This window comes from Chaetodon trifascialis, chromosome 2 (genome assembly GCF_039877785.1).
Source record: "Chaetodon trifascialis isolate fChaTrf1 chromosome 2, fChaTrf1.hap1, whole genome shotgun sequence".
In the NCBI taxonomy this organism is placed as follows: Eukaryota; Metazoa; Chordata; class Actinopteri; order Chaetodontiformes; family Chaetodontidae; genus Chaetodon; species Chaetodon trifascialis.
Genome location: NC_092057.1, coordinates 21,385,686 through 21,407,635, shown reverse-complemented (window position 1 = coordinate 21,407,635; position 21,950 = coordinate 21,385,686). Strand labels below are relative to the sequence as shown.

The 21,950-nt window shown below is 44.3% G+C and overlaps 2 protein-coding genes across 3 annotated transcripts; one reads left to right on the top strand and one right to left on the bottom strand.

Annotated features, from left to right (window-relative positions):
• Window positions 1–1,172: 1,172 nt before the first annotated feature.
• Window positions 1,173–14,572, top strand: tmc6b (transmembrane channel-like 6b). 2 transcript variants are annotated; one of them, XM_070974582.1, is made up of 21 exons: window positions 1,173–1,218; window positions 5,261–5,438; window positions 6,282–6,412; window positions 6,744–6,911; window positions 7,629–7,793; window positions 7,886–7,994; window positions 8,086–8,170; window positions 8,913–9,170; window positions 9,735–9,949; window positions 10,062–10,206; window positions 10,448–10,603; window positions 10,976–11,154; window positions 11,264–11,354; window positions 11,485–11,582; window positions 11,865–11,960; window positions 12,042–12,117; window positions 12,919–13,052; window positions 13,292–13,468; window positions 13,616–13,694; window positions 13,812–13,898; window positions 13,996–14,572. In XM_070974582.1, the coding sequence occupies exons 2-21, from the start codon at window positions 5,383–5,385 to the stop codon at window positions 14,008–14,010; spliced, it is 2,520 nt and encodes an 839-aa protein (XP_070830683.1). In that variant the 5' UTR covers window positions 1,173–1,218; window positions 5,261–5,382; the 3' UTR covers window positions 14,011–14,572. The 2 variants fall into 2 exon arrangements, with proteins under 2 accessions (XP_070830683.1, XP_070830673.1); XM_070974572.1 differs by lacking the exons at window positions 1,173–1,218; window positions 13,996–14,572 and having other exon boundaries at window positions 5,247–5,438; window positions 13,812–13,955.
• Window positions 14,573–14,894: 322 nt separating this feature from the next.
• notum1b (notum, palmitoleoyl-protein carboxylesterase b) lies at window positions 14,895–21,683 on the bottom strand. Its single transcript, XM_070974595.1, has 11 exons — window positions 21,017–21,683; window positions 19,593–19,645; window positions 19,390–19,485; window positions 18,696–18,756; window positions 18,018–18,076; window positions 17,288–17,390; window positions 16,909–17,100; window positions 16,714–16,811; window positions 16,477–16,624; window positions 16,295–16,342; window positions 14,895–15,905 (listed from the first exon to the last, which is right to left on the bottom strand). Exons 1-11 carry the CDS (start codon window positions 21,367–21,369, stop codon window positions 15,572–15,574), a joined length of 1,545 nt encoding a protein of 514 aa, XP_070830696.1. The 5' UTR covers window positions 21,370–21,683; the 3' UTR covers window positions 14,895–15,571.
• Between the last annotated feature and the right edge of the window lie 267 nt (window positions 21,684–21,950).

Sequence of the window (21,950 nt, the reverse complement as noted above, 5' to 3'; positions counted from 1 at the left end):
TCTAATGTATGACATGATGTAGCAGAAAGGCTCTTTCATCACTCTTGCTACACCACAAAGACATTTGAGGCTTTCAGTCAGCACCATTTACGTAGAAACATGAGCAGGGGTGTTGTTTCTTATGTGCTATTACCATATGCTTAGTTTCAATTCTGGTGAGGCTTACAAGTACAGATATACTTGCGTCAAAGTGTACTAAAAGCAAATATGTATGTATGTATGTATGTATGTATGTAGTATTTTATCTTATAGCAGGTTGAGGTAAAGCTAAAGGGATTTCAAGAATATTTAACTCTACTTTGTTGACGTTCTTAGACAAACCTCTTGCACAACCATTACCCTGACAGCATGGATGCACCAAAAGAAATGGGGCCACTTGCTTTTTATATCCATCTCCAGTAGCAATCTATAACTAAATAATATGCTTATTGAACATAAACTATAAAAACGAAAAAAGAAAAAGATAATATTTTAATTTCTTTGGACTTTTTTGGAGTCATATACAGGTATGTTTGGTGATATGTATGTTGATGTACAATGTCAAATCTCTGTTAGATCATGTGATATGCGCTTCCTGACTAATAGCGTGCCCTGGGGCCCGTCCAAACTACCTTACGCCACTGTGCCGGTGAGTCAAGAGGAAGGGCCCTTCAGTTTTTCCACACAGGTATGACTGTCTGCTTTTAGGCTTCACCACCATCTGTCTTCATCGCGTGTTATGCAATGTCTTCCTTTACTCTCAGTTGAGTTCATTTACTGTCTGTGTAGACTCTCCATATGTAGGTTACGTAACCATTTATGTTTCATTGATTAAAACACTGACCGTCACGATAAACTACGTTTAGACCGCGAAGGAGTGCTTTCATAATGTTTGAATAGACAAACACCGGCAGAAGGATTTCAAACCTGAATAGGACTGAACCAAGACTCGCAACTCTGCGGGGTTAAAATTTACGTTATCTCGTAATTACTTTAGGGTCATACCGCTGAATAAGTTCTGTTTATGGCTGTATTGTGGAAAAAGAGAATCTCAACACAGGAACTTCCTATGTCACTGAAGTTTTAGCTGTCGGCTTTGCTGTGTCATACTGAAAAAGTAGAAACTTCCATCCCTCTGAGAAAATGGTTTCTCCCCCATCGTCCGGTTGCGCGTGCAGACTATTTTGACTGACATAGTTGCGAGCACAGACTTAACGAGTTTGTCAAGTTGCTGAACGGGTGAGTGGACTTTTTCTGGCAGTCTTTGTCCATGCGTTAAGCCGTTGCTTCGTTTCATTTAGCCACCCCACCCCAGATTTGTAAAGCCGCAGATGTGTTGCTTCCTCTAAAACAAAATGTTGTCAACTTAATGAAACTCAGTGACAGGTTGAGAAGCTCGCAGCCTGCCATTGGTCGTCTCTTAGTTAACATGTAAGCTAGTCGACAGCAGACAACAACACAGGAGAGGTGAGTGTTTTTAAAAGGAACAAACACGTTTATTTCACCCCGCGTCGCTCTGACGTTGTTCAGCAGAAAAACCCAAGTAATCACACTTTCACATTTTTGTGTGAATGAGCTTTTGTCGTCTATTGTGCACCGGCCGGCTGGTTTGTTGTAGTTACTGGAGCTCTTTCTTGTGCTGCCTCCTGTCCTTAACGTAGATAGATGTTTTTGCCTCATCTGTCTTAGCAGAGAGGCTTCCAGTTTCTCTCATGTAGCCAACGCTGAACCTATAATTTTGTGTCTTTTTTCTGAATCAAGGCGGAGAGGCATGCAGTATTATGGGCCTCAGAGTGCAGTAACAGTGTAATTGTGTATGTCCATGCATGCCTGACTGTGTTAGGCACAGCAGAGGCGTGTGAACTGCACGCACTTTTTCGCCATTGTCTGCCCTCACTCATCCTTCTCTCTAAGTAACCTGCGTTTCTTATTTTCTTTTTTAATATCTGCCTTGCTCCATAAACAGTTTACAGCCTTTGCTTCCTTTGTACAAACCCCCAAATTGGAGGTTTGCTGCTTTAATTCCCCCCCCCCCCCCCCCCCCCCCCCCCAGGCAATCTGTGATTCCTAACTCATAACATGAGGGTATTAAAATATAAGTATCTGTGCTGCAAAGTTTACCACCACTCTGGTGGTTCTTTCTCAGCACCCTGGGACCTGATTGCCAGGCAGTTGCTGAAAGCTGTCAGTGGACAGATCCCTGCAGACCCCTCCCTTCCCTTTTCCCCCATGCCTCACCCTCATCTGTGCTGACAACTGCCTTCTGTTTTTTGTTTTCTCCACTGGAAAAAGTCTATCCACTTATGTGATGTGAGACAGTTTTTTCCTTTGTGGACAGGGATGCTCCCCTTGTATCTAGATGATACTGCTCCTCTGTACATCCTGGTCCTGGTTTATGTCATACTACTTATTTCCTTGTTACAGGCAACAATGGTCTCTTAACTTGTAACCCAATTTAAACTCACATTGAACCAATCTGTATTCTGTTCAGCCCTTCTTTGTTTTTCCAGCATATTTTGTTTGGCAGTAGTGCAGCTCAACTCTGACCCCCTGTCAGGCTGTGTAGACGGCTTGTCCCACCCCCACAATATCCTGCTCAGGCTGTACAGTCTCAGAGGACTGCTTCAATATTTGTAATCACATGTATGCTCATTGAAATAAGACCCAGTGAGTCACCATGGGGCTAAATGCAGAATGTTAGAGAATGACCAGCCACCGCAGCAGTGCAGTGGTGCGTAAAAGCCGTTGTGTTTGCTGCTGTGCCCTGCAGGAGTGAGAAACTGCAACCCTGACTTCAAATCAAAAAGACATCAGCTAAAACAAATATATGGAAGGACCTTGATTTTTAAGGAAAGTGTAACCCGATCCTGGAAACCTCAGTTAATGAGAAAAGTATGTTTGAGAGAGAAAAGAACAGATGTGTGCAGTGGATTGCTGCAACAGGGCCTGAAAAGAAAGCTGAATAGAAGGATCAATGTTGATGGTGGTAGAGGCACATATTTAAGCCATTCAGTCATTTATGCAGTGTGTTGGCTGATATTCAGAGCTGCACCCTGCTTCACGCATGCAGATGACATTATATTCACTCAAGATCAGAACCAAGAAGACCTCCACCCTAAGCAAAAGTCCAAGTCTCTGTTGTGGTGCCTAAAATACTCACATATTGACTGATAGAAGAAGACAGTGTTTGTTGTCATTCACCCAGGACACATTACAGAGGGCACTTGCATTAAGCAGACACAAGCAACCGCTTCGATCTGTGATGTGGTGGATGCTTTTATCGCCTTGCAGAGAGTGCACAGTGTGCGCTGTGGGTGTAGGAGCTCTTTCTGGTAACTGAAATTTACCAGCTTGGTTGTGGCTAAGCAATGGTTCAGTTTAGGTTTAAGGGGAGGCTTGGTAACAGGACTTGCCCAGAATGAGACAAACCCTTGTTTACCCCTTAGGTCTGTGTGTAGTTCGAGGGTTTGTTTAGTGCTGATCTTTTCCAGGTTCTGCTTAATGAATGAATGTCTGTGGGATCAAGTAGCTGCTCTCCGCATAGGTAAAAATGAATGAGAAATACTACTTTGTACCACAGAGTTTTAAACCCTCAGAAAACCCTCATCCTGAAGATGTTTTTAAAACATACAAAATCCTAAGAGGCACATCACTATTTGGAAACACTGTTTCTGCTCTGGATACATGTAAACAGGAAGTGGATCTGATGTTTCACTGAACCTAATCTATTCTCACAGTGAACCTTCTACGTACTGTACATTAATTACAACATGTTGGGTAGTTGGACCAGACATTTAAAGGTGTTTTTCCTGCTTTTGAGAAAAGCTGCCTCCTGATCCCATAGACATCCACTAACTGAGTTAAACTAAATGTCAAATAATCAATAATCACGATAAGATTTTCAAACAACATTTGATGTCAATAGTTGAAAACATGATTTCGACATGTAAACTTTCAAACTGCATGCAGTGGAAAAAAGTCTTTATTTTGGCACATTAATGCAGAAATCCTCCTCACTCCACCATAAGTAGTTCCTTTTTTTTCTTTTTTTTTCCTAGATGTTTATTCATCCATTCAGATTATTTTGGGGGGTGTAACATAAAGGCCCTACAGCTTGCATCTGATTGTACAGCCCTGTGTCGCAGAATGATTCATGAGTGAACCTTGAAACCCTTGAAATCTTGTGGGGAAAAAAAAAAAATCTATACAAAGTCCTGCTCATTGGTTTGCATCATTTCCCACAATGACCTCATAAACACAACAGAGCCATAACAGTATAAACAGTTTAGTAAAATCCATCTGTTTCATGTCCTGTTATTTCCTCTCAACCGTAACTGTGAGGTATGTGGATATATTTTCAGCTATCAGCTATTTTTTTTTAAATGCCCAAATATGATGTTCAAAGAGCAATCATAAGGCAAAAGTTATAGCTCTTGACTGTGTTTTATTTACCCACAGTCTCTGTCCTGCCTTATGAAGACAGGCTTGACTAAATCTGCTGAAGAGATTTTATTAGCCACTAATGAATATCTGGACTCAATTTCCTTGAAATCCCAAACGCTTGTCTAATTTTGTTTAATGACCTCTGTGATCATGTTTAAAACAACAGGACATGTCCTCCCTGGTGCTTTGATGAAAGTTTATGTGCAGTTGTTGCATGTAACTGAGGACAGATTTTTTTGGACTGAAGTGTGTCTTCAAAGTACACACAAACACACAGGAACCAACGTGCTTCCTCCAATCCTCCATTGTGACACATGGTGACTGTAAACAGTGACAAAGCATCATTCTGTGTCTGATCATGAATATTCATGGCACTTGTGACAATGTGCCATCTGACTCTGACCACAGTCCCGATCACAAGCAGTGTTACAATGGAGCTCTCATGAGTTCAGGCAAAATGACGTAATCCATCATGAGTCAGTGTCACTTCACGCTTTTTGTAAAGGCCAGTGAATGTTGACATCATGCAAAAATGGATGCATTTTCATGTGCCCTTCGGTAATTTTAATATATCAGACCTCATTTACAATTTTATCCTTGATGCAAATCACATGTTAATGCAAGGTGTAAATGGGACCTGAGGCTGGAAGTGCCAGTCACTCATCATGTTTGCAGTACTCAAGCTTTGTTTCCTCTGTGCAGTTAAAAGTGTGCACAGGACATGCATCGACATGACAAGATGGTTCAAATTCCAAGTGTGCTGGCATTTCTCCCTTACCTCTAACTCACTCACTTCCCTCTGTCCCGCCTCCTCCCCCTTTTTCCTGTCGTCTCTCAGGTAGAGGAATAAACGCCATGGTGGGAGTGGACTGCAGGTCTGAGCAGGTGAGGGTGTGAACCCTCTGCAATAGGTCGACAAAGACCGACGGCCGGACAGATCGAGACTGTCAGAGAAGAAGAATGGCTAGGAATGTTAACTTTGACCTGAGCCACCCTCTCATGGAAGCTGGACTGGAGTAAGTGTTTGAGTAGTGCTCTCTTCATGGCCCTCTTCATGTTCCTCCTGTTTTAGCTGTTTTCCTGTTTGGTTGGCTGTTCCGAGCTGTCAGCTTACCTAACGATACTTAGCAGGACGGCCGTGGGGAGGGGAGGAAAATAAGAAACCAGCCCAGATGACAGGATTAGCAGTGCTCTTTGATGTCTTGTTAGACAACAAACGGGAAGGCAGATCATAACAATTACTGTGTTATGTGTGTCCCAGGGTTTTCATTGATGTTTTTAAACTATGTGAACAACTACGAACCTCCACTTCTCGTCCTTATAAAAAAAGATGCATATTTGTTTTGTTTTATTTGTCAACTTGTTTTATTTGTTGTGCGTGCGCATGTGCGTGTGTGTGTGTGCATGTGCGTGCGTGTGTGTTTTCCATTGAAAAAAGAACGGGAATGATTGGCCTTCTTTTGGCCCTCCCCCTGTGTTATCAGTGTAAAAGTGAACTGGACTTGCCCTACTTTCTTGTGTTTTCTTCCCTTCTTGCTTTGAGACAGAAACAGTCAGTCCAGTTGCCTTTGACTTACAGTACATCTAGCGCAGGAAGACAGTTGCACAGAAGGCAGTCTGGGCTCCACTGCTCACAAATACATGGAAGTGACTTCTTAGACTCTTCCTTGGCTGTTTGGTTGCAGTTTCCCCTCATGAGAGTACTGGTGACTGAGTCAGAAGGTCATTGTGTTTTATTTGTAGCACTCTGGGTCTGTATTGAACTGTGTCTCTGGATCTAACCGTCAGTGTTTCTGACCCTGTATCACCCTCTTTTCTGTCTTTGTATTTGTCCTCATGTGCTCGTGTCCCTTTGTCAGGAGCCCAGTGGACGAAGAAGGTGTTCATGACTCATTTAACCAGTTGATAGCAGAGCAGAGTCAGAATGGAGAACTGTCCGATGCATTCGAGCTGCAGCAGCTGCAAAGAGACCTGGACGAGGAAGGTCGAGGTACTCTGTGTTTGAGAGCACATCGATGCATGTCTGCATGTGGAGGGCTGAATTTATGCAAGAGCTACTGTATATCATGATATAAGTCTAGATATCTGGGATTATTGGTATTGTGAGATGGTTTAAATGTCATTTACTGGTCTTAGAAGCTATAAAACAATGATGTGATGCACTTTTTGAACTGATTTAACGCTTCTAGCTGAGTAAAATGAACAGTTTGTCTCTGTGTCTGTCCACTAAATCCTTGCAGTGTCATCATTTTTAATTTTGTCTTTCTTTCTCAGAGGTTGCATTGTTTTTCATGTGTTGTTTTTTGCTTTAAATTTCACAGATGATGTGGGCTACCTGACCAGACCTGGACAGGAGTTTAGTGGAAGTAGGCCAGGGCGAAGGGACGTGGAATGGGAGGATAATGAAAGACAAATAGAGCCCCTGATAAGTGAACGCTGGTCCTTGGCCACCTTGAAGGTCCTGTCCTCCATGCCCAGTCGCACCATTGGTGAGTCCTGCCAAAGGCCCATGAAAATTCAGATGCAGAGATGAGAATACATAGAGAGAGAGAATCATGAAGTGGCTTAGATAGGTTTAGAGTTTCACGACATAGGAAACACTGGATGTTCATTGTTGGTGTTGTTGAAAGTACCCTTATCGTACCATAGTTGACCAATAAAGCGCAGTACTGGTTAGCATGTGTTGGTCCCCTGGAACCTGAACCTGGCTGTAGTGGTGCCATGTGCACATGCTGAGCTCCAGTGTAAAAGACAAGCTCGTCCGATAACAGACGTGTCAGCTGCAGAGTTTCATGAGGAAGCAGTTTGTCTGTCGTCTTCCTGTCAGCGTTTGTGCAGGTCATGTGCTTCAGCATGTTGATGAAGATGGTTTAATAGCTGTTATCTGATTTCTTGAGCTGTACCGCATAATCATTGTGCTGGTTTGACTTTCAACACGAGGAACAAATTGCGAGATAATTGTTTATCTTTCAGTAGTTCCCTCCTGCAGACAGCTCCATAAAGTCATTTGAATCTAGCTATAAATCATTTTTTGTCATGAAGTGATTATTTCATTCAAAACTATGAAAGACAGAGAGGTAGAGATGACGAATCCTGAAGCTGTTGTCTTAAGGTGCCACAAGAAGTTGGAGAAATCAGTGTTGGTCACGCAGTAAATGCTGATGATCGCATCTCTGAACAGCCTGATCTAAATCTGTCTCTGTCAGGTCGCAGCAGGGGAGCCATCATCTCTCAGTACTACAACAGGACCATGCAGCTCCGCAGACGCAGGCAGAGCAGACCTTCCATCCGAGACTTCTCTCGCTCTGCCAGACCCAGCATACGAGGCTACGGCATGGAGGCAGACAGTACGGACGCAGAGGGCTTAGAGGGTGAGGAGAATAAGATACTAGATTACAGCCACATCTGTGTTGTTTTCTGAGTTTATAATGTAAGCGATGCTGCCCCTGTGTGTGTGTTACAGTGAGTAAGAGGGAACGCTTGGTGAACAACCTGCAGAACCTGTCCGTGAGCGACAGAGTCAGGATGCTCAAAGCGATGCCTCTCAATGTGGCTGAGAAGAGTGAACTCAGGTACACCTTTTTCTGACATCTTTCTTCTTTGTTATTCCTATTCACGTTACTTGTGATCCTTATGTGTCTGTCTGAATGTCTCTGTCTGCAGGAGGTTAGCTCTACAAAAAGAGAGCCGCTCACAATCTGGCAGTAAGATCCCCTGTTGCAGTCGACTCAAATATTACATCATCATTGTAAGTCACTCACACCATCAGAGACACCTTTCTGTCCTCTACTGTCTTCTTTTTTATAGGGATTCAGCAGTACTGTTGTCAGTGCTTGCTAACCAGCACTAAAGTAAATGAAATCTAATGAAGGTGAAGAGAAGCAGGTGGAGTAACAAAGATGCTTGTTTGACAGGTAGCTGTCTGAGTAGTCGACCTTTGAGCACAGCGGAAACACAGGGCCAGTTTCAGTTTGTGGTCACCATCTTAGATGATTTCATCACGTCATCTGTCTAGACATAATGACCTCACGATTGTTCCTGTTTTAAGACACAGTTGATGGAATGTTTACTGAAGGAGTGTGAGCTCTTGTGGACATGTCGATTAATATCAATTCTCTCAAATGATATATGGACACAGGAGAAGACAGCACAACACATTCTTCTCTCCGGCTGTTGTTGGGTGTCAGTGGTTTGTACAGGATGTAGGTGTTGTTATCAAGCCAACGCAATCGCCCTGTTGCCCAAGCATTTACGGTTCTGAGAGTGTGAGTCACAGATTTCAGACTCTCAAAAGCTAAACAGCTAACACATGTGAACACTTTGCCTGGATCGGCTGCATTGTGAGTCATTTTTAGTACAACACGGACAAGTTTCTGTGTCCCTATTTCTTTCTTCTTTACTAGTTATATAGTAATATATAACTATATTACTAATATATATATAATACAATGCATTTCTCCCCCCTTGTTTCCACACTGTGTCCCCCCCAGGCTGTAAGACACAGTTGGTACAGCTGGCTGTCCTTCCTGCACTCCCTCCAGCTGTGGCAAGTGGCGCTCAAGAGAGTGAGCGGGCGTTTTGGCACGGGCGTCCTCTCGTACTTCCTGTTCCTTAAGACCCTGCTCTTCTTCAACCTCTTCCTGCTCGTGGTGACCGGTGCTTTCCTGGTTCTGCCTCAGGCCGTGCACCCTCCAGTGCTGCCGGCGGGGAGAGCCTCCTTCTTTGGACTGGAGCTCCTCACCGGAGCGGTAAGCTGTGGTTTTACTGCAACACCTCTGACTCACTATGAGGACTCCACTTTGACACTCTCCTAATCCTTGATGTGTGTTTAGAAGCTTTCCACCTGCATGATGAATGTCCAATGAGGCGGCCATCTTTGACCTGTTCCCCTCCACTAACAACTTGTTTTGCTTGTTGTTTCTTCACTTGGATATTTGAGCTTTACTGTGCACAATGGCTTGACACTAGAGGGCAGAAGCTTCTCTGTGCTCACCTCAAATCTCAGTTCAAGACGTTCAAAACTAGTTTGGAAACCCATTATGGTTCAATATGCATCTTGTGCAAGTGTGATCTGTTAAGGAGGAGGCATGTTGTGTCTAGCAGTTAAACTTTTGAAATGAAGAATATTTGCATGTTGACAGATTCTGTATTTATCAACAAGGAAGAAGGAGTAGATTTATATTTTTAGAGTTGTGAACCAGTTGATTTTGCAGGAAAAAATATTTTGTTATGTTTAAACATATCTGGAGGGGATTAAGTCTAAATAACTAACGTTACATAAATGCCTGTCTGTCTCTGTCCTTTTGTCTCAGGGTTATTTCTCGGACACAGTGATGTACTATGGATACTACTGTAACTACACTCTGAGTAAGGGCTGCAGGGATGATGTTGGTGGACAGAATGTCTCTGTGTCCAATGGAACGGGTCTGGACTGTGTGTCGAAGCACCACTCTTACAACATGCCCCTTGCATACTTCTTCACCATAGGAGTGGCTTTCTTCATTACGTGTATCATCCTCGTGTACAGGTACAAAGTGTATTTAGAAAGTAAAAGAAAAGTGCGCCTCTGTACAGATGCAACTGGCTTTAAATGCGATGACACTTGGTGAGGCATATTAATGTGTGATATCAACCAACAGCATGTCAAAGTCATTCGGTCAGAGCTTCCGAATCGACAAGTCTCACAGTATCTTGGCCATGAAGGCCTTCTGCTCCTGGGACTTCAAGGTCATTAAGAAAACCTCTGTCAGGCTCATGTCTGAGAATATCTGCATCCAGCTCAAGGTACATGTGAACACACACACACACACACACACACACACACACACACTTGAATCTATAAACACATCCTCCCTCTTTTTGTATCCTTCTCTGTCGTGTAATTGGCAGACAGGAATGTGATGACCTTATACATTCTTTTGCTCCTTTGTTCCTCTGTACCCCTCACAATATACCCTGTCTGTCCCTCTCTCCCCCTTTTCCTCATTCAAATGATTTCTCTCTCTCCTTCCTTCACCCTCTCCAGGAGCTGCTAGCAGAGGTGAATCATAAGAATATCAAGAATACTGTGTGCCAGAAGCTGTGGAGACTGATGGTTCATGGCCTGGCATGGTCTATCTGCATAGCAAGCACCACTGCCTGTGTGCTTGGTATTTACTACTTCTCTGATTTCATGCACCAGGTGAGGCGGGGTGGTTTCAGGGTCCGCAGTCAGCATTTTATGAAGTTTCAATATATTTATTGGAGGATGCTCAGACTTCAGGCTGCATTTGTTGTCCTTTGTTGCACATTCTTTGGTCTTTCTGTTTATTAAAGAAGCCATTAAAGTCACCATTAATGCATCCTGCTAGATCAAAAAACCCACTAATCAACTGTGTGGTCGCTTGCTACAAAACTATACCACCTGAACATCTCTTTCTCTATCCTATATGAAGGGCTTGACAAATCTGTGACAAATAAATAGAGGTGATTTCTGGCAGCTGGGAGGTGGCAGAACAACCAGCAGTCACGTCAAAGAGCCCATCATCCAGTTCTTGTTCTCTGTACCCAACAGAGCCTCCAGCAAAGTACTCGCAGTGCCATCCAGGACCCCTTGCTGAATGAGGCCAGCCTGCTGGCTCTCCCCGTGGTGGTGTCCCTGATCAACCTGCTGCTGCCCGGCCTGTTCAACCTTGCAGCCTGGATGGAGGACTATGAGTCGCCATCTATACGCACATATGTCGCCATCGGCAGGTACGAGCGGAGGGACGGGATGTTCTAAATTCAAGGATGTCAGAATTTAAGAAGGTGCAGAGCCGATGGTTTTGGTTGGTGACGTGCTGTTTGCTGTCTGCCTTTTCAGAAACTTGATGTTGAAAGTCAGTGTGCTTGGAGTCCTGTGCTACCACTGGCTGGGTCGGGTGGCTGCTGACCCGACTAGTATCGGATTGAAGGTAACATAAATGATGAGACGCCATTTTCACGCTCATACATACTGTCACAGCTGAGTTGAGGAATTTTAATAATGGTTATTTGACTGTATGTGGTATTTCTTAAATGGCTGTTTCTGCGCTCTGTCTCCAGTGCTGGGAGAGTTTTGTCGGGCAGGAGCTTTATCGTTTCCTACTCATGGACTTCATCTTCACTCTGCTTGACACCTTGTTTGGAGAGTTTCTTTGGAGGTTGGTTATTTAAAAAAGTCCTTTGTCTTAATTTCTCACCATGTTTCTCAATGGAAATTATTTTCTGGAATCATACATATCAGTAGATAGCGTTAACTTCCATTTCACCAGTGCACTCAATACCTTTTATTACATTCTTTCAAATCTTTAGTACATATGGATGTAAACTGCAACTTGACTGGTTGGTGGAGGCATAAAACCACTAGGCTGAGGCTCTAGTTTTATTTGTCACTTTTGCTATATTGTATTAAATCCTCTCATTTGTCATTCCGTCATCTGCAGGTTGTTCTCTGAGAGGGTGTTGAAGAGGAGGAGGAAGCCGGTGTTTGATATCGCCAGGAACGTCCTTGAACTCATCTATGGACAGACGCTGGCCTGGTACAAAGCTTACAGTTCACATATACACACAGTTCTGTTAGAGTGTTTCTGGGTAATGACAGTGAACCTCGTGTTTTTCAGGCTGGGCGTTCTCTTCACTCCTCTCCTGCCTGCCGTGCAGATTCTCAAACTCTTGCTGCTCTTCTACATTAAGAAGGTGCTTAAATGGAAAACAATTGAAATGTTCAAAACAAAAGCTTGAACTGAAATTTCTGTAACAGTAAATTTTGTATTAATTGATCCTTTAATTTTTGTTGTTCTGTGTTAGTGTTATGGTCCAAATGATCCTCTGTGAAGGTGTGTTTTCATTAACTCCCTGCCATTAAACAGATTCACATTTCAGCCAACTGCATCCCATTTACACCTGGCAACATTTACAACCTGCTCATGAGTAATTTGAGGTGGCAGCAAATCAGCCCCAGACTCCCTCAACAAATCAATGAGTTTTGTGAGCTGTTGTGTAAGGAAAAAAATTATAGACTTTGTTAAAGTGTCCTCAACATTCTGTTGAATCACAAGTCATTGTTATGTTTTTTTTTATTATTTTGGGCTTTTTAGCCTTTATGATAGAGACATCTGAAGGTGCGATAGGAAAGGGGGCAGAGAGAGGTGACGTCACGCAGCAAATGAGCCACAGGTGGGAGTTGAACCTGTGGCCACTGCATAAGTCTGACAGCCTCAATACATGGAGTGCACACTCTACCAACTGAGCTATAGGGGCGCCCAAGTCATTGTTATGTTGTGTCAGGATGCCAGCACATTGTACGGATTGAGTTTCCAACTTTTTATGCAACAGTTGTTTAAGCTCTGATGTCTTCAGCGTGACAGTTGCGACCTCGGAAGCAGTAGTGAGACAACAGAAGCCCAGTGGACCGCTGGTTCGGTTAGACTTCACTGTCTTCTGACGGTTGTGATGGAGCCTTTGACCCCAGCCTCTGTGTTTTTGTTCTCCCCACAGAGCAGTGTGATGATGAACTGTCAGGCCCCCAGGAAGCCATACAGAGTCAGCCAAATGACCACCATCTTCATCACCCTCCTCTGCTTCCCCTCCTTCCTCGGTGCTTCTGTGTGTGTCACATACACCATGTGGAGGTACGTGTGCACACAAAAAACAACATTCAGGCATTTTATTGAGTTATGTGCTGTTATGCCTGTAACTTAATAGACACACTGTTTTACATCAGTCAAACTATGTCTGAGCTGTCCTGTCATTAGATTTTATTGGCCAATCAAAAATAACTTCTTGGCCATGGTAAAATTTACCTGACAAAGGTGAAATAAATGAGGATTGTGCTGCGAGCAGTTCGTCACAGTCTGTCCTCTGTCCTCAGTATCACGCCCTCCTCCTCCTGCGGTCCCTTCCGTGGGCTCAAAACGATGTTCCAGGCGGGGAAGCGCTGGGTGGAGCAACTGGAGAAAGATAATCCCAACCTGTCCCTGCTGGCCAGGGCTCACTCCTACCTGGTGGAACACCCTTTCTTCCTGTTTGTGGGAGCAGGCATCTTCCTGTGAGTGCACACACATAACTACAGCCACAGCACTGTAGTCCAGTGTTAAGGCAGATTAGAGACCCAGTATGTGCTGAATCTGTCTTGAAGCAGACAGCTGTATACACCATCATGTTGATCTAATGCCCTGTCTTCTCTTCCCATCAGGATAGTCATTTACTTCCACAGTCAGGTGGTGGACGGTCAAAGGAAGATCATCGGTTTACTACAGGAGCAGATCAAAAATGTAAGACTGTGTATTCAGCTCTGTTTCTGAATCTGTGTCTTCATAAAGATGATGATAAAACATGATGATAAATGTGATGAATCTGGTTCAGCTTCCTCTTCTCATCTCTCTGCTCAGGAGGGAGAGGACAAGAAGTTTCTGATCACTCGCCTGCAGTCGATCCATGAGCGAAAACGAACTCCTGCTCGACGGCTCACAAGTCAGGTCGGTGTCTGTTGCTGTGGTGCTTTACAACACCTCTTTTAGCTGAAGCTCAACAATATCAATACACGGACCTCCTGTGTTTTCATTTCTCTTCTAGGACTCCAGCTGTTGAGATGATCCCCGATTCTCTGAATGCTCAGATCTGGAGAAATCTTAAATCTGTGTGGCTATAACTGGAATAATAGCCAGGGAAGGACAACTGTACTGCATCAGGACGTTTTAAAATTTGCAGAGGATTTTAATGGCTGCAGCGTTTTGTAGAGAGAACACGAAACAAAGCTGTCTGCTTCATGCAGTGCCGTTTAGAGATGAAATACCTGGACTCCAACTTTAGACAGTCAGATGTTACAGATGGACAGCGTAACCAGAGAAATCTCAAAGCTGATTATCAGTTTATGTAGATTTCAGTCATCTCTCGTAGAAGCACTTTTCAGATCGACTGTGAACAGTTTTTGTTTTATTCTCATTTCTGGTGCAGAGACATTATGTAGTCTACAAAGTTTTTAAAATGCTTTTAATCTTTAAACTATCAGTGTGTATGTTGTAGATAAACATTGGATGTTGTGGGTGTGATCATGATAATACTGGAAATGAGCCTGTTTTTTTGTTTTGTTTTAGGGTTTAAACTACTACTGTATTGTCATACTTTTATAATTAAATTATGTTTTATCATATCAGCTTGTATTAGTATTTATTGGTGCGTATGGAAGTTGTGGGGACGGCGACAGCACATGGAAATATTTGTTACAAACTCAACAGCCGAGAAAACAATGTGGACATAATTTGTACTGTTAGCATACATTTTTTTTTCCACAAACATGCAAATAAAAAAGTAAAATGTATGGAAACACTGATGCAGTAGCAAACTATATCTGACTGAAAGACATATAAAAGATATTTCCAGTAGAAAAATAAATGTACAAGCACTTATAAGTAAGTAACAAAGTAATAATCTTAATCTTTGTACCTTTTTATTAGTAAATATTACCCATTAAATTATTATTTTTCCAAAATGAGAAAAAGCAGCATATTTGGTGGAGGGTAGAAACAGCAGCACCATCGATGGACCTCTGATTGTAATAGTTAGAGCTGACAGAAGAGAGCACCAAATCCCCACAAAACAAACTGGGAGGTGTTTTCAATCCAGTGCTTTCCCATCAAAACTAGAACCCACACTACACAAACGTTGGGACACTGTACAAGACAGAAATCAAATGTTTTACACTGCGTCCCAACTTTTCTGGAGTCTGGGTTGTATTTTAGATTTTCTTTGAACCACCATGACAGTCTCAACTGCACACACATACTGTACGGTGCACATTTACTGTACATATACACGCTGTACCCACCTTCCGTTGTATTTGTGTACACCTCACAATAATAGCATATCTACAGTATATATCTGTCTATGTGTTAAAACAAGGAGCATGTGATCCCATATGTTCTGTTTAAACAGCTCAAACCTTCTGGTTTGATTGTATTTGACTCAACAATGTCTCAAAACTCATCAGGCACTTGCAAATGTTTGAGTCGTTCAGCTTGTTCGTGGCTTATGGAGGACGATGTTTGGAAGTGGACAGTTTTCTCTTTCGAGTTCATGCTGCTGTTGTCTTCCATTCATTCGCTGAACGGCTCACAGACGGTAACATTGCTGCACTTCAAAGAAAAGCAGCTCAGTTGCCGTTATTGAGCATGCCCAGTAGCGTCCTGGGATCCATCCCCTGCTGCTGGGCCATCTTCTGCACGTCAAAGCCCATGTGCTTCAGGAACTGGATCACGCTCATCTCCTGTCCCGTCAGCTGGTCGCGAATCGTCGGGCAGGAGGGATTGCAGTGAGGCCACGGGCAGCTGTCGATCAAATGCCGAGGGCAACCCCTCACAGGCGGGGTCTTGTGCTTCTGGTGGTTGTGGCTGCCGTTGATGTGGTTGCTGTCCTGGAGGCTTCGGTCCCAGCAGTGGAGGGCGCGGGGCAGGGAGGTCCCTTTCACCTGAATGTCCATCCAGTGGCTGCAGAGGCAGGAGGACAGGTCGTGATGGAGGGCCGGAGGAGAAGGAACACAAGATGAGCAGATAAGTTTATGACAAGACCTCCCAAATTGTCTATGAGAATCATGTGACATGTACAATAAAATCAAATAATTATGGGCACTTTCATGATGATTTAAATTGACGGATTTCAATAATCGAGTTACAAAAATTTAAGAATGATAAATTAGCTGATATTCATTTATCAGCATAAGCACATAATATAAAGTATATTCCAATGACACTAAATATGACTGCGTGCACTTGTGCTGATAGTCATCCTACATGCTGAGTCTGCAGCAGAGTAAGCTGTTAACAGAGAAAAGTCCAGTGATCAAAGTTTCTTGAATTAAAAGTTGTGATTCACTTACGTTCGAGTAATGAGTTCATGTGACAGACAGGCTGGAGCAAACATGGCCCTGCAATTCACAGTCACAGTCAACAGAACAGTCTTTCTTTTCTTTACAGGATCTTGTGTGTGTGTGTGTGTGTGTGTGTGTGTGTGTGTGTGTGTGTGTGTGTGTGTGTGTCTGTGTGTGTGTGTCAGTCTTACGGGACATCACGTAGCGTGCTCCTCAGCTCTTGTCCCAGGTTCTGTATGTACCTCCACTGGCCCTCGTGGACGGGCTGTCCGGTCAGGTGGATGTTGTCCACCGTCAGCTGGGCCTCGTCAAACAGCCACTGCACCACAAACACCGGGCCTGGACAGGACAGAGGACACACTGCAGGTCAGACTTCAGATGACACACACCAGCATCTGTCTTTCTCATCAGGGGGCTTCGTCACTCACTTTTTAACGTGGGGTAGACTTTATATCCAAAGAAACAGTTCCACTCCTCTCCCACATGAGCCTGTCTGCAGCTCTCTGGCACCAAGCCGCCCCAGTACCTGCACAGCAGCAAAGAATCAGCATTCTTCAAAATCTGTGCTCTTTAGTCTCCCTTCAGTCCATCCGCCTGTCCTCTCAGGTGTGCGTCTGCCCTACCTGATGCCTCTCTTTATGGCCTCAGTGGGGGCACAGCTGATGGTATCCAGGCAGTCTGTGAATTTGTACTGTTTGTTGTCCAGGAACCAGCCAGAGTCAGCCAGACCCCTGACCTGCACCCCCCGGTGGCCCTGTGACTCCAGCTGCTCTGCAACGAGGTCCACGTTCAGGAGGACGCCTGTACCACCCGCACTGTTAGCAGGAAGAGTGGGGTCAGAGGGAGCACCTGAATCATCATCTTTGGTAAAACACATACACACAGTACAGAAGGTGACACACATACATACACACACACACACACACACACACACACACACACACACACACACACACACACACACACACACACACACACACACACACAGTGAACTGAACTGACCTGCTTCCTGCCAGGAGCAGGACCTTGGCGTTGTCCAGACCTTTTGTCAGCAGCTCGTTCACCACCTCCTTAATGATCAGAGAGCCCATGAATGCATAATCACCTGAGAACAAAAATGTTTGAATTTATAGTCACATGACACGCTTCTCACGACAACGACTGACTCCATATCAGCATCATACAGCTGCTGAAAACACAAGTAAAGCTCACAACCCCTTCTTTCCATTCAGAATTTCAAAAAAGGTCTATTTCAAAAAATAAAAGTAGGAGTATCATATTTTATGTATGTATTGTGTGTGCTTGGTTTACAGGGCTATTAATGCAAAAACACGTTCAAGTCCAAGTGGCTCCTGACTGATTACATTAGATTATACTCAGCTTCTTTTTTGTTCAAAGCTGCTGCAGTTAGAAAGGAGACATTCAAGGGATTTCTCAGTTAATCATATAGGATGCACAGCACTTGCACAGCTTCTATCCCGTTGCGGTATATATAAACCTGCCAAGTGCTTAAAAGCAACACAATATAATGAGGAAGTCAGATAAAGCTGAGGGGGAAGTTCAGGTGATATGAGGAAGGCACAGACGAGGAGCTCCCAGATCATAAGGTCTCTGTGTCTGTGGCCTCTGATCTCTTCCCTCTTTATCTCTACCTTTAATAGCTAGTGCATCAATAAAGCTTTTCATATCCCCAGGTAGATCTACAAGCTCACAGACTGGTTTATTGTCTTACTGTGATCTGTCTTCGGCGTGGCTCCGCTCCACACATCACTGGAGCAGTACGGGATGAAGCTGCAGGAGAGAGCGAGAGAGAGAGACAGAGAGAGAGAGAGAGAGAGAGAGAGAGAGAGAGAGAGAGAGAGAGAGAGAGAGCGAGAGAATCACATTTAAAATCAGAGCAGTGTTATTTGAGCCAGTCAGCTGACAGCCCACAGTTATGACAGGCGCACAAATAAAAGCCGAGCTGCAGGTGTGATGGTGGAGCGGACACTGGTCATCATTTTTGGTCTATGAAGTGTGTGAAAGGATGTAGGAAAAGTATACTACATGTCTTATGTGTACTAATTGTAACTGAAAGTAGCTATACTAGAATGGAAATGTACCCAAATAATCCCTTTCAGAGCGCTAAATAATTAGAAATATATAATACATTAACTTTTGTAGATTGTCCAGGTGAAGCTGAGTAAAGTAATGATCTTATGTATATTATATATAATATCTCATTAATCTAATATCATAGTTACAGACATTGGAAAAGTCACACAAAGCAACAGTATGTCAAAAAATATAGAAATAATTGTTTTGTTGTTTTTACTAAAACAATATGATTCCCATCAGTTATTTTCTCCAAAGATGCAACTTTGCCAGAAAGAAAGCAAAGAAAATGAGAAACAGAGACACAAGCTCTTACACCATGTTGGCGTTCCACCAGTGAGGGTTTTCCTCCGGTTGAGGAGACAGAATTCCTGTTCCTGTGAAACAGAGTAAGAAACATCAAACACTCGCTTCAGACGTCCTCACCATGGAGTCAAAGCGCTCCAGTAAGAGTAAGACGAGTTAAAATCTTTTAGGCTTCTTGCTAAAATTCCCAAACCTTGACGTACAGTGGTGTGTTTTTGTATAGGCTGGGGTGTGTGTGTGTGTGTGTGTGTGTGTGTGTGTGTGTGTGTGTGTGTGTGTGTGTGTTTTCCCTGCGGTCAATAAGTCATTAACTATCCCAGCTTTGGTCAGCAATTACATGCAGCCATTGAGGAGCTCTGGCTACTGCACCGGCCACCGGTGTAAAGTATGCACAGAGAGGGTGGTGGAGAGAGGGAGCCATAAACAAACAAGGAGCCCCTGAAGGCTGGAGGGAAGGAACCAGAGAGTTTGACTTTTGAAGATGAATGCAAACTCAGCTGAAAAGGAAACACAAACATGAATCTATGAATCTCGTTCATTCAGGACTTGTTTTTCTTCCTTGTGGGGAAAGCAAGAGCCCGGTGGGGCAGTGCAGAGATTTTGCAAATGCTGCGCAGACACTTTCATGCATCTTTCTGTGTCTGTGCACGAGAGATCGTGTACATGGACTGTGATGCACTCCATGCAGGAACGTGTCTTCTCACCTGTTCTGGTTTGCGGCCACTTGGTGGAGCTCATCAGTCTCCTCATGGTCTCGTACCTGCTGTCACAGGTCTGCCTGTTGAAACAGTACCATCCACCTGAACATCACACACACACACACACACACACGCACACGCTTGTTAACAGATCACACATTGCGTTTCGCCTCCATCTGTGTGCTGGTCTGTATCCGTTTAATGCTCACCTTCTAAGAACAGCAGCCACCTCTTGCTGCCTTTAGACTCCTTGATGTAGTACCTGTGTGAAAACACAAAAACTGTGAATGTCTCTCTCTCTCTCTCTCTCTCTCTTTCACACACACACACGCACACACGCACACACCACACACACACACACACACACACACACACACACACACACACACACACACACACACACACACACACACACACACACACACACACACACACAGATGCATATGTACACAACACAAGCTCCACAGGAGGGATGCTACCTTTGATCCGCACATGAAAGTTTTGGCTCTGACTGCACAGCTAAAAATCTCTGCAGGAGACTGTTTAGAGGCTTTCAGAGCTTGAAATGGTTATTTAAAAAAAAAAAAAAGAGTAGAGGAAACTCTTCATGTTGTTGGCAGCATACACACACCCTCTCACACATGCACACAGAGGCTTAACAGCATGGGTGGTATATGGAAAGTTCCCTGTTATCCACACAGCCAAAGTCTTTTATTTGATTGGTGACTTAGTCCTCTTACAGTTGCATTCTTGTATATTTACTACATATTTGTGACTTAAAGTCCTGTTTGCTGCACTGCCTCATCTGATAAAGGAGTAAGGACATAATCCTTTTCGTCCATAACATCAAAGTACTGAGATTTATTCCACATAGATGCTATAAACCTTTAGGTGACTAAACCTTAAGATCACAGTGAGTCCCTTGCTCTCGTCAGAAACAGTACCATGTGATGCTGCAGTGATGTGCAGGAGGCACAGCGACTGAAGTCTGAGCATAAACGTGTTTGTTTAGAGGTGGTTCACTTGTTGACACTGTGCAGCCTATAAAAGGACTCAAGCATGAATCAGTCAAAGCTGCAGTCTCACGAGGACACCCGCTCGCGGTCTGTAGTGAGATGACTGCTTTTAAATGTAAGTCACTGGAGACATGAAATGATTCACACTTGATTGTTCTGTTTCTTCCACTGGAGAAAAACACCTGTTCAAGGCAAACGCTTTTAAAACAGTCATTGGTTATATTAATCTCGCTCCATATTGTAAATATCAGACCCAACAACTTTGGTCCATCCAGTTTAAATGAACTCATCCCTGCAGGGCAAAAAAAAAGAAATGCCTCTCTGTCGGGTGCGCGCATGCTCTCCGTCTCATCTATAGTGCTCAGCGGCAGCGCGCACTGCGTTCCCTCTGATCTGGTCCCTGGATCCATTTTGGTTACATCCGGACTGACAATGAACTGAAGGGCACTTTACTAAACCGCCAGAGTAACGCAAACTGGATGTTTGGTGAAGCAGAGCACCACTTAGACCGTGCGCATTCATGTCAAACCAATCTCTAACCTGCATGCAAAACGATGACAGGTCTTTGAAGTGGCATGCTATAAGTTACTGACAAAGTAAAGAGACAGTTCACTCACCCCGCAGGTGACCCGTCATTGCAAGTCACGGATACATTCTTCAAAAAGTGCAGCTTCATGTCTTGGTCCAGCTTCTGCGCAGAACACGGGTACAGTGACTGCGCCAGGTTCTTTATCTGCACCATGAAGCTGTCCATGTTTCCCTCCACGGCTGTAAAGTCTAACGGGAAGCTCTCTGCTCCGTCCACCCGCTCCCTGTTGGACGCAGGCTGCTGCACCCGCCGGGCTTGCGCCCGACCGCCGGCCGCTCTCTTCGCCTCCACCGGTGCGCTCATATGGATGAAGAGCAGCAGCAAGCAGGAGCGCACCGCGGACAGCCCGGCCAAGCCTCTCAACACTCCACGGTTCTGCATGTCTAACTGTTATTGGAAAAACCTGTCTCAAGTGTGCGCGCGAGGGCTTTGAGTAAAGCACAACATATCCTAAGACTGGTCAGAAAAGTGAGAAGTTCTTTGAAGACGCACGGACTCTTGGAAGCTGTCGCTCGTGGAAGGAGTGCGGGATGAACGCAGGTTAAGGTTCTCCATGATGCCTTCAGATATAGGGAGCTGCTTTTAAAAAAAAATCACCCAAAAGCACGCGCCGTCCCTACATCATTACAGTCCTGAAATCATGAGCAGCCAAAAAGGCGTCATTACGCGCGGAGAAGTCCCTGAATTCAGCGCAGCTTCACGGTCGGCTCTTGGTTCAGGTCCTCAAAAGCTGCGGACGAAGTGGAATTTTATTTGAAGTCCCCCTCCCCACCGCCCCCTTCCTGCCCCCAGCCCCGCGTGCTTCTCACTCTCGCGGGCCAATCGTTATTATCGTTGGCTGATGCTTCTCTCGGGGCGTCGGTCTCACACCAAGCGCGCGCGCATGCCTGGCACGCCCCTTCGCTCGGTGCGCTCATGCGGTCGGCGCCTTTGATGTTGTGTCATCATATGACCACGCTGCC

Bases quoted from the DNA above. Each gene is read 5' to 3' on its own strand.
- tmc6b (XM_070974572.1), top strand. From the start codon at position 5,383: ATGGCTAGGAATGTTAACTTTGACCTGAGCCACCCTCTCATGGAAGCT. The intron at 7,995-8,085 runs GTACACCTTTTT...CTCTGTCTGCAG, and splicing joins GCTGAGAAGAGTGAACTCAG to GAGGTTAGCTCTACAAAAAG. The intron at 13,695-13,811 runs GTAAGACTGTGT...CTCTCTGCTCAG, and splicing joins TACAGGAGCAGATCAAAAAT to GAGGGAGAGGACAAGAAGTT.
- notum1b (XM_070974595.1), bottom strand. From the start codon at position 21,369: ATGCAGAACCGTGGAGTGTTGAGAGGCTTGGCCGGGCTGTCCGCGGTG. The intron at 18,757-19,389 runs GTGAGAAGACAC...TCTGTTTCACAG, and splicing joins GTGGCCGCAAACCAGAACAG to GAACAGGAATTCTGTCTCCT. The intron at 18,077-18,695 runs GTAAGAGCTTGT...TCTCTCCTGCAG, and splicing joins TGGTGGAACGCCAACATGGT to CTTCATCCCGTACTGCTCCA.